At 34.9% G+C, this 11,734-nt stretch overlaps 1 protein-coding gene across 2 annotated transcripts; it reads left to right on the top strand.

The window, feature by feature from the left end:
* Window positions 1-3,662: 3,662 nt before the first annotated feature.
* Window positions 3,663-11,383, top strand: LOC136229962 (uncharacterized). 2 transcript variants are annotated; one of them, XM_066018844.1, is made up of 12 exons: window positions 3,663-3,797; window positions 3,917-3,972; window positions 4,083-4,116; window positions 5,819-5,917; window positions 6,006-6,151; window positions 6,273-6,311; window positions 6,478-6,570; window positions 7,576-7,674; window positions 8,753-8,848; window positions 9,402-9,485; window positions 10,378-10,443; window positions 11,042-11,383. In XM_066018844.1, exons 1-12 carry the CDS (start codon window positions 3,722-3,724, stop codon window positions 11,126-11,128), a joined length of 975 nt encoding a protein of 324 aa, XP_065874916.1. In that variant the 5' UTR covers window positions 3,663-3,721; the 3' UTR covers window positions 11,129-11,383. The 2 variants fall into 2 exon arrangements, with proteins under 2 accessions (XP_065874916.1, XP_065874917.1); XM_066018845.1 differs by lacking the exons at window positions 3,917-3,972; window positions 4,083-4,116 and having other exon boundaries at window positions 3,706-3,797.
* The last annotated feature ends 351 nt before the right edge of the window (window positions 11,384-11,734 follow it).

Below are 11,734 nucleotides of genomic sequence, written 5' to 3'. Positions count from 1 at the left end.
GCTTGAAGCTGTGAGAAAGAGACGGCCTGGGGGGCAATTTCAGAATCTCCTCGTAGCCGAACCTCACGCCCGTCCCAATGAAAATCCATAGTGAGTTGTTTATAGTCATGGTAAACTTTGCCCAATGACTGTAACCACCGTATGCCTAAAACAATATCCGGGCCTTTGACTGGCAACACAAACAAATCCATTAAAAACTTCGTTCCCTGTAAAAGAAGGGTGACATCTGGACAAATAGTGGAACAAGTGAGGGCATCGCCGTTGCCAACGTAGACATGGAACGGGGAAGTAAGAGTAGGTTTGAGTTGCAGGAAAGAGGCCACAGATGGTTTCAGAAAGTTATGTGTGCTACCACTATCAATGAGGATAAGAACGTCTTTTTCGCGACAGTTGCCTTTGATTCGGAGTGATCGTGAATTGTTGTGTCCTTGTAGTGATGTAAGGCTGGAAATATCACCGGTAAAAACCACTTCCGGGGAGGCATCCTCGAATTGATACATGGGTTCGGTAGGAGCTGCTTCGGTTTCTTCCCTAATCAACATGAGAAATCGCCCATTGCACTTATGAGCCGGTGAGTATTTTTCATCGCAATTGAAACACAGTCCTTTTTCGCGGTGTTCCCTCATCTCCTTGTAAGAAATTTTGCGGAATGGAATAGCTCTACCATCAGTAGTTTTGGCAGCGGTAGTGTGTAATTTAGATGAGTCGAATGGCACAATGGGTAGTGCGAACCTGAGAGTCTTCGCCGTTGGGCGGTTGGAGCGATCGAACCGGTTTTTAATTTCACGAGCCTCGTACTCCTTAGCGAGATCAATTGCTTCCAGCAAGACGGTTGGGCGTGCAATCCGCACTTGACGGCTGAGGTACGGTTTAAGGCCGGAGATGAATCATGATACGAGTTGATTCTCCGAGAGACCAGTAACTTTATTCATTAATCTTTCAAATTGAGCAAGATATTCTTGAAAAGAACTAGATTGAGTCAATTTATATAACTGACCCTGAAAATCCTCGAATTGAGAAGGTCCAAAACGTTTTTTTTATCTTGTCCAGGAGATCTTGCCAACCCCTAAACATGTTGTTTGCCTTCATCCAACGGAACCATTCAAGAGCATCTCCTTATAGATGGAGAGCAACGATTTGGAGACGACTTTTTCCGGAAGCTTTATGGAAGTCAAAATATTCCCCGATTTTGAATATCCAACACAGAGGGTCGGTGCCGTCAAAGCGAGGTGGGTCCAATTTGATGGAACGAAATAATGGCGGTGGAGTGTTGTTGGGGGGTTCGGCGGTGGGGAAGGATTTCTTGTTACTTTCGGCGAGGCGGATAATAGCCGAGTTGAGGGTGGTTTCAATGGCTTCTCGGAGGGAATCATGAAGGGATTGAAATTCGAGGTTGAGTTCGTGACGGTAGGATTCGGGAATTTTGTCCGACATAATGAAAGCACCAGTTGATACGACTCTAGCTTTGGAAATCGATCAAAAGGATTATCTTGGGGTGAAGATAATCAAGAACACCTAATCTCTTTTCTAGCAAGAGGAACTGAATAAAATTGTTATTGATAGCTTAAGAAAACTTAATACATTAGAGCCTCTTTATATAAGAGGAGGAATCCTAATAACACACAACTTATGAAACGTTAACCTATTTTAACTAGGAAAACAAATAGCTTAGTAACTAGGAAAGCAATAAAATAAAAAAATAATAAACTGTAGAATAATAAAGAATCCTAATCCTACTTGACATAGTCATCGAGCCATCCCAGAACCTTTTGTGCTCGGCTCGACTTTCGAACCGACCCATCACCGACCGCAATGACTTCTTCGGCAACCGGAGGTGTACCAGAGATAGTGATACGAAATAAGCAAGTTTAGGGAGCTGATGAGACACTTGCAAAGTTCAGGGAACCAATCTACTATTATAGACAAGTTCAGGGAGCTAGTGATGTATTAAGCCTTTAATATTTTATGTTCATATGTAAACACGTATCTTTGATAGATTAGTCTTATTAGTGGGTGATAACATATCAAGATATGAAAATACATAAAAGTCACTCGACTTTATATTTTTTAATATTATAATCATTAACACCTCAAAATGACTGTTAATTACATCAAAATGGAAATGTCCAATAATTAAAATTGGCTAGAACCACATATAAACCAATTTTTTATTTTATTTTCCAAAATCACTATTTTTGGACATTTCTCTTTAAATATTCACTTTCTATCTCCTATCCAAACAACGCATATACGACCTCAAAACTAAAAAGTTGTAGAATTAAAATTGATTAGAATATCATCCATCTTTAGAATATTATACTTTGACGTCATAAACGGCTATTTCGAGATGTTAATTAAAGTTCAATAGCCATAATTTTAGAAAGTATAAAATTGAATGACTTTTATATTGCGTTTCGGAATTTAGTGACCTTAGTTTGAAAATGATTAAAAATTCAATGTCCATGGATGTAACTTACCCATTGAATATAGAAATTGCATTTGAAACATTGGCGCTGACGTGTCATAAAAAGGGATCTACGTTAGATCTGGGTGCACACGATCAAAACTTTACTGAAAAGGCGGGTTAAATGTACCATTAGTCCCTGAATTTACAGGTTTCTCCTAAAATAGTCACTCAACTTCAATTTATAAAATCACTCAACTTTAAGTTTTGTCTCAATTAGATCACTCTGTCAATTTTATTGATTCAAAAGCACTAGAATGATGACAAAGGTGAGACATCAACTTGAGTCAACTTATATCTTTAACCGAAACGACACATGACATCCACGTATGCGTCACCTGGTTATCACATGTGGTTATTTTTATGGAGAAAAAACAAAATTTAGTTTTTTTCATAAAAATAACTGGTTGCCACATTTAGTTTCTGTTAGAGATCTGAGTTGAGTCATGTTGATGTGTTATCCATGTCATTATTTTGATGATTTTTAATCAATAAAATCGACACTAATTGAGATAAAACGGGTTAAGGTGCAAAAATACCCCTAACGTTTTGGGTCAGGAGCAATTTTACCCTTAACGTCTAAAATGGTGCAATTTTACCCTTAACGTTGGAAGCCAAGAGCAATTTTACCCCTAATGTTGATAAATTGGATCAATTGCAGACACTATTATAAACCAGATATTTTTGTTCATTATTCTGCACCAATTACATAATAATTCGTTCTAAAAAAAAGGATGTCATGTTTTTTATAATTTAATAATAGAATTTGAGATTAATATTTATAAATTCGGTGGATTTTTTGATTTTTTTTGTCTAATCCGTACAAAAAGACAATATATTTTTTTTATTTTTTTCATATCCCAACGAATGTTTGTGATTTGTTACTGATAAAATGACACACGTATGAAGTGTAGATAACAAGATTCATAACCGAGAAGACAGTTTGATGAATTATTTCTCAAATTGACCCAATTTATTAACGTTAGGGGTAAAATTGCTCTCGGCTTCAAACGTTAGGGGTAAAATTGCACCATTTAGACGTTAGAAGTAAAATTGCTTCTGGCTTAAAACGTTAGGGGTATTTTTATAGCTTAACCGGAGATGAACTATAAGTTGGGTGATGTTATTGAGAAAAATTAAAGTTGTGTGAGATAAACATACAAGTTTAATGACCAATGGTACATTTAAACACTGAAAAGGCTATATAAAACCGGTGAGGCATAAATTTTCTCCGCTTAATCTCACAGAAGAACAAAGATGCTGCTTATACTCTTCATTGCTCTCTCCCTCCTCCTCTTCATTGCTTTTCTCTTCAAGTTCTTCACTAGCGATGGTACTTCTCTTATTTCCTTTTCTAACTTCGCATCTTTCAGCTTGGACCTCTCTCTATCTACTTTTAATCTCACACTGTGTAATTTTAATTTTCCTTGGTTAAATTGTATTCAAAATTAGGGGACTTCACTTTGATGACTAAGAATCATGTAAAACGGGAAGAAATTGAGGATAAGGTAGTTTCAATTTTCAACATGCGTAATCGATTTTTTATTGCCTTTTTTTTTGTTATTTTCAATCGTGCTTGAATTCATTTCGTTTGTTTGTCCGATTGATTTCTTTTTAGGTTGTTTGGATTACTGGAGCTAGCCGTGGAATAGGTATCATTTGAAATGATTGAAATTTTCCTGTGGATGCGCAATTAATTTGTTTTATGTCATTTCTGGGTTTGATTTTGGCATATGTTTGAAGGTGCAAATTATGCTTATCAATTTTGCTATGTACTGCTTCTCTGTCATTGCCGTTGGCGCTATCATTGTTGGGGTTAAATGCACCATTGTTCAATGAACTTTTATGTTGTATCAAAATGGTCACTCAACTTTAATTTGTCTCATTAAAATTATTCAATTTCTAATTTTGTATTGTTAAAGTCACTCTGGCGACTTTAAAAGCAGAAAAACAACGTGAATTCCATATCAGCGGCAGGACATGTGGCTGCCACCTAGATCACCGAAGCAACAAATGTTAGCTAGTAAGTCACATGTCATTTCGGTAAGCTAGGTGTAGTCACGTGTCGTTTCGGTCAGCAGTGAAAGTTGACTACTGATGTGGAAGACATGTCATATTTCCAGTGTTTTTTTGTTCTTGACGTTGCCGGATTGACTTTATTGAGAAATTCAAAATGGAGTGATTTTATTGAAACAAATTGAAGTTAGAGTGACCATTTTGAGACAACCATGAAGATTGAGTGACCAATAGTGCATTTAACCCTCATTGCTATCATAATTAGAGTCATACTGTAAACAAGAATGGTCGGCTAATATTGTCCTTTTCATTTCATTGATAAAGATGATGGAACTTTTGTATGTATCTAATTTGTCCTCTCTGAATTTATAAGATATTCATGAGTGATCTTTTCTGTCCAGCAGCCCATTTGGTGTTGTTTTTGTTTATATGGCTCAAAATTCTAAATAAATTAAAAGTGGTTGATGCCGAAAATTTATTCCAGGTCAAACTATTTTGTTAGAGACACAAAAGAGTTTGAGTTTTGGTACTAAAAGATATCAATGAAGTTTGCCATAAAGTTAAGCATTAAATTGCGGAAGTTGAAAAGGAGCAAAAAGTACTTGATGTGTTCTTAGCAGCTACCGAAATTTCGTCTAGTCCGTCGCGATTGTGTCGGTAATCTGAAAAATAGGAAACTGATTCCTATTTGATTTACACTTCATAATTACACTTTGATTAGGTCTTTTAAGGACGCGGGGAATTTATGGGGCCTATATAAAGTCATTAAAAAAGTGTTTTAAGTATGAGAAGGATTGTATAAACATTGGTGAGTTCTATAGAGACAAAAGCAAGAAAGTTAAGAGAGTTCTCGAGCATTCAAAGAGTTTTGGTGAGTGTTCCTCAATCTTGTAATCTTGATTCTTAAAAATAATGCTTCGACTCAATCTTGTGTTTTGAGTTAGCTTGCAATTTCCTTTGCACATATTAAACTTGTTTAATCAATCCCCGATCCAATTCAATTCCTAACACTATCTCCATTCTTTGCAAAGCAAAAAAGTTATCTTCAAACTTCCGGTGGAGGAAGGAAATCTATTTGTATATAATGTTTTGGGCATTAATTCTTTTGATTTTAGTGGAATAGCCCCAACAATGTCATCCTCATGTTAAAAATCTGTATGAGCAGCAGAGCTTAAACATTGTGAATAGAATTGTGTTGTTTGCTTTGTGTCTTTATGTCTGGATACTGCAACCGTCACTGAATTAAGCGAAGCTCGTTATGTTTAGTGTGTTTATTACACACTCCTCCTAACTAAGTCCTATCCTATCCATCATTCTTCTTTTGATGGTGAATTTCAGGTGAGATTCTTGCTAAACAGTTGGCAAGTTTAGGTGCCAAACTCATTCTTTCTGCAAGGAATGAAGCTGAACTGGAGCGAGTTAAGAACCAACTTACAGGTGTGTTTATTCATCTGAAGCTGCACAAAGCCTTTAAAGTTAGCAGAGATTTTTACTGTTCTTTGACATGTGGTTGGCATGCCCACAGGTAAACATGCACCTAATGAGGTGAAGGTTTTGCCTTTGGATTTGGCATCCGGTGAAGATTCTCTTAGAAAGGCAGTAGAGAAAGCAGAGTCCTTTTTCTCCACCGGAGTTGATATCATGATCCATAATGCGGCCTATGAGCGTCCTGTAAGTAGACATTTCTAATTTGGAATAGTGAGGTCCCAATTTATATGTATGTAATGCATAAGTGATTAGCATTTTGAGCAGAGAAGTACTTTCTATTCACCCACTTATCTTTCTGGGGCAGAAAACAACGGCTCTGGATGTCACCGAGGAGAGTCTTAAGGTACCATATTATGCATTCTGATGCCTAGATGAACTATGTAGAATCTTTTTGACTAGCTATTCAGATGTACACTGCCTGCCTAAGACTCGAGTAGTGTATAACTGGGTACTACTTTCTTTGAGCCTCCCTTACAAAACTAATGATACATACTTTGTTTTTTAAATAGGCTACATTCAACATTAATGTTCTGGGGACAATATCTCTTACAACGCTACTGGCACCTTTCATGCTGCAGAGAGCGAGGGGCCATTTTGTTGTGGTACGTGGATGAACATTTATATTTGGAAGCTCACATTTTGAAAAAATTTACTGCAAATTTGTGCAATACATGATTTTACAGTCCTATGTCACAATTATTCAAATTATTCCTATTTAGAGCGAATTGCTATATTTCCTATTCTTATTTAAGGTAGGTTAGAATTAATAGGGTGATTTAAGGTAAGGTAGAATTATTAGGGCCATGAATTTAGGAAGACTAGTATACTTTCCTTTTCCCATTTTTCCTATTTAAGAGAATTGTACTGTACCAATTCATTATGCAAATTGATTAATGAAATCTTTATTTCTTTTTTCTAAACTCTCTATCTATTCTCTCTTTTCTCTGTTTATCTCAATCTCTCTCTAACCTTCTCTCTTCTTTCTCTCTTCTTTCTCTCTTCTTCTCTTCTCCTAAGATCTTTTCTGCCCTAATCTTAGTGTCAGAAATCCTAATCCTGACATCCTAGCGATAAATTCAAACTCAAACATGATTTTACCTTACTGCTATGTTACATGGAAATAGAAATGGATACGAAAATAGAAACAAACACCGAGAAACGATACTTGTAAAAAATATAGGAAAAGGAAACTTGTAACTAATAAAAATACAAAGGTATATCTATAATTTTTTTAAAATTATAGGCATGTATGTTTAGTTTTTTATACCTATCTACATTAAAAAAAATTACATACATGTCACACAATAAAGGGAAATTTTCATTTCGAAAGCCTGTAGAAGATGATCTAATCTAGAATATATTAGGGATTTACTAAACATGTAATTAGCATTGATCTACTTTTGAAGATGCATTACATCCTAGGAAATGAGTTTCCAATTTTTTCAAATTACAGCAACGTGTCCTGAAATGTTTTATACAAGTTTCAAAGAGTTTGGGTTTCCGAAAGGGATACATAAGTGTGAAATGCTTTCAAATCAAAGTTTTTGTGCAACATAGCCTTACTGTTATTGTCATTTCTTACAATATTATTTGTACTTGATGAGCAGATGAGCAGTGCTGCAGGCAAGGTACCTGCTCCAGGTCAGGCTGTGTACTCAGCTTCAAAATTTGCTCTAAACGGGTATTTTCATTCCTTGCGCTCAGAGGTATATATAGACAATTTCAATTATGAGAAAAAAAGAAATAAGATGCAAAAATACCCCTAACGTTGACCGCTAGGAGCAATTTTACCGTAATGTTGGCATCAAGAGCAATTTTACTCCTAACATTGACATGTTGGGTCAATTGAAGAAATAATTTCTCGAACTGTCTTTACATCATGAATCTTGTCATTCGTCATGAGAAAAAATAAAAAAATTATACCGTGTTGTTCTGTATGAGTTGGAAAAAAAAATTTAAAAATCCAAATAACTTGTCAAATTTAAAAATATATTAATCTCTAATTCTATTAGGGATAAATATCCCTGATGTTTATAGGCATGAGCAATTTTACCTTTAACGTCTAAAATGATGCAATTTTACCCCTAAAGTTGGCAGCCAAGAGCAATTTTACCCCAACATTGGCAACTTGGGTAGACATTATTATAAAACGCAGATATTTTGTTCCTTATTCTGCACCAATTCCATTCAATTTAATTCTAAAAAGATTTCATATTTTTTGTGTAGTAATAGAATTGGATATTAATATTTTTAAATTCGGTGAAATATTTGAATTTTTTTTTGTCCAACTTGTACAAAATAAAATACAGTATATTTTTTTTTTTGTCAACGTAAGGGGTAAAATTGCACCATTTTAGACGTTAGGGTTAAAATTGCTCATGGATGTAAACGTTAAGGTATTTTTGCATCTTATCCCATTCTATTATAAAATTATAAAAACAAATTTTTGTTAGAACCAATTGATATGCAACTCATGCAGAATACGGGAACAGAAAATCTATGTTTTTTTAATAATGTTTGAAATTGACCAAACTTGCCAACTTTCGTGTATTGGCCGCCAACGTTGAGAATAAATTGCACCATTTTAGACATTAGAGGTAAAATTGCTCCTAGCTATTAATGTTAGTGTATTTTTGCACCTTATCCAAAAAGAAAGAAGGAATAGTAATTTTTTATTGTTCTTTCTTTGCATATTAGCGATGTCCAGTTATCATGGTATAATAAATTGTCACAGATTTTTCAATCTCTAGCTCCTATGGTGCATATAATCTTGTGTTATAACAGCTCTATCAAAAAGGGATTAAGGTAACCATTGTTTGTCCGGGGCCAATAGATACATCAAGTAGCTCTGGAGAAACAACCTCAGTAAAAAGTCGTGAGGTACGTTTTTTTAAGAGAGAGAATTGTCTCACACATAAAAGAGCCATATAGCTTACTAGTTAAACAATATGGGATTTAACACATCCCTTCTCGACCTTAACCATATAGAGCGTGAAGCAAATACACATGGGAGATCAAACCTTGATATACAAGGCTCTGATACGACCTTAAACTTGGGTCTAACTCATAACTCCTCTCCAAAAGGCATGTTGAAGGTCGAGGATTCTCTCATGCTTATAAGTGACTGATTATCTTCATAGCTAGCAAATGTCATACTTAACACTAATGATATTAGAACCTCCTAGTGCAATGTTGGGACACCTGAAGATGTCTAATCCTGCAAATTTCACGCTCTACATGTCCAACTCTGAACATGAGGGGGTGTTAAGTATCCCACATTGGTTAGCTATAAAGGTAGTTTGAGAGATTTATAACTGCGAGGCAATCCTCTGCCTTTAAAGTGTCATTTTGAGGTGAGTTAGGTCCGAGTTTAAGATGATTGATTACTTATATTAGGCCCGGTGGATGTTAAAGAATTTATATTATGTTGCAGAAGCGTGTGTCATCAGAAAGGTGTGCAGAATTGACAATTATTGCTGCTACTCATGGTCTAAAAGAAGCTTGGATATCATACCAGGTATTTTACTTTCCTTTTGGATATTTCTGTTACTCAAATTGCACAAGAGACGCCATGCTTATCCATCACAGAAGAATCTGGGACTTAAGTGTAACTCGAGGAGGACACGTGAGGTGGCAAAATCACACACGACCTGGTTACACGATACACAATTTTAGTGTTTGAGTTTAGTTTAGCAGGTAATATGTCATTTTTGGGTTGACACGAAATTGACAAGCAATTCTTTGGGGTAGATTAGGGTTGGCTTGCTAACTCGAAAATGACACAAATATTTGAAATTATGATCATATTCTCTTAATTAATAAAGGTAATAAAATTGCAATTATTATCTGCAAACACGACTCAAATCTCTTATATTTTTATATGTCAAGAGATAATAAAGTTAGTTATATGTGACTTGTAAATACGTTAAATGAACGCAACATGATATTACCAAATTTTTGGATGATCACTGTGAACATGCTAATCCAAAAATGACATAAAATATTTAGAAATATTACCATATCCTTCTATATTTTAAATGTCACTGTTAACATAGGTACATAGTAAAATTACATGACTCGAAAACACGATATGAAATAAACACTAACCCGATTAGGTTCACACGATTGTTACACAATTTTTTTTGGGTTGGGTTAGGGTTGACTCATTTGACAGTAATCGATAATTGACATGACACGAACACGACACGAAACCGATAATTCCCACCTCTACACATCCTACTAATACAGCCCACTCACCGTCTTCATTTTATGACGTGAGATTTAGTTCATTTTTGCCTCCAAAGCGCTCTTTACCAGTTCTCGGACCGGATCTTTACAATAAAGTCATAATTATATTGTCTGAATTTCAGTTTTGCAAATATTGTTTGATATTTTGGTCTTTTTTCCAGCCTGTATTAGGTGTTATGTATCTTGTGCAATACATGCCAACCATTGGCCACTGGCTCATGGACAAGGTATTTCTAAGCCAAAATTAATGTGTTCCACAGTATTTGTTTCTAAATTTATATATATATATATATATATAACCTTTTAATATTAAGATGTTATATATTTTGTAGGAAAAATAATTTATTAGTCTTTACAGAGTCTTTGTATTTTACACTATTTACTCCTTTAACTTTTGTTTTACACTAAACTGTTGAATATAACAAAAGTTAAGGACTAAATAGTGTATTATTAAAATACGAGGATTAAACAGTAGGTAAAAATATAGGGACCAATAAATTATTTACTCTATTTTATATAATATAATTTAAAAATGAAAAATATATAAGGTGAAACTGTTTGGGCTGGGCTTGAGATTTCATTAAACTGGACCTGACCCAAGTTCAGTTAAATTGATAGCGGGTGGGTTGGGCTAAGTTTTTTAGATGTAAACAAGTCCGGCTCACCTGACCCTTGAACAGATCTATTGACATTAGAGTATTTTTTTTGTTACAAAATGAAGTTAAGGGGATAAACGGTGAAAACGGTCTAAGTTGGAGGGCCACGAGTGTAATTTACTTTATTATTTGCATGTATTGATTAAAATTTTATAATATACGGAATCAGATTGGAGGGAAACGAGTTGAAGTTGCTGCACAGAAAGGTAATACCTACTCGTGGAGCATTTTATTTGGGAAGAAGAAGGCAACTTAAATTTTAGCCGAACTTCTTCCCCTTGAAGCTCGGTTCATGTTCGAACTGTTGTCACCAAAACACACCCTGATTCGGGAACATGTCGTTAGTTTTTGGTATGTCGAGAAGGTCACCATCTTCGATAACAAGAAATAGTGTTTCATCTAGATAATCTTATATTTGACGAATATCGTGCTATCTCATATATGATTATATATGATACAAATGTTAGAAAAATATTTTTCATATTAATCGTGTAGTGTCCGTCGGATGGTCTCTGTAAATTCGTGTTTTCATGTTAAAAATTGTCACCTCTATATAAAAGTACGGATGTAGTATCTAGTCTTAAGAAGATCCGGACCTGAACCTCTCAAGTAGGAAGAGATACACCACGCATTAATAATAGAAAATGAATCAAGTTTTGTGTATTTTTTTTTTTTTGATTCAAAATAAATATGGTTTTCAAATGTGTTCTAGTTAGGAAAATTCATAACATATTAAGGCGCTGTTTGATTCGGTTGTTGTTATTTAGCTCCCGTTTGGTATGCCGTAATGAAATCACAATTAGATCACTCAATTTTTCTTTACAAATTTATGTAATCGGCATTACATAAAAAAAACAGGCAT

The sequence above is a fragment of the Euphorbia lathyris genome, chromosome 5 (assembly GCF_963576675.1).
Source record: "Euphorbia lathyris chromosome 5, ddEupLath1.1, whole genome shotgun sequence".
NCBI lineage: Eukaryota > Viridiplantae > Streptophyta > Magnoliopsida > Malpighiales > Euphorbiaceae > Euphorbia > Euphorbia lathyris.
Note: the sequence above shows the minus strand (reverse complement) of the source record. Positions and strands in the feature narration are given on the sequence as shown.

Bases quoted from the DNA above. Each gene is read 5' to 3' on its own strand.
- LOC136229962 (XM_066018844.1), top strand. From the start codon at position 3,722: ATGCTGCTTATACTCTTCATTGCTCTCTCCCTCCTCCTCTTCATTGCT. The intron at 4,117-5,818 runs GTATCATTTGAA...GGTGAATTTCAG, and splicing joins TGGAGCTAGCCGTGGAATAG to GTGAGATTCTTGCTAAACAG. The intron at 10,444-11,041 runs GTATTTCTAAGC...ATACGGAATCAG, and splicing joins GCCACTGGCTCATGGACAAG to ATTGGAGGGAAACGAGTTGA.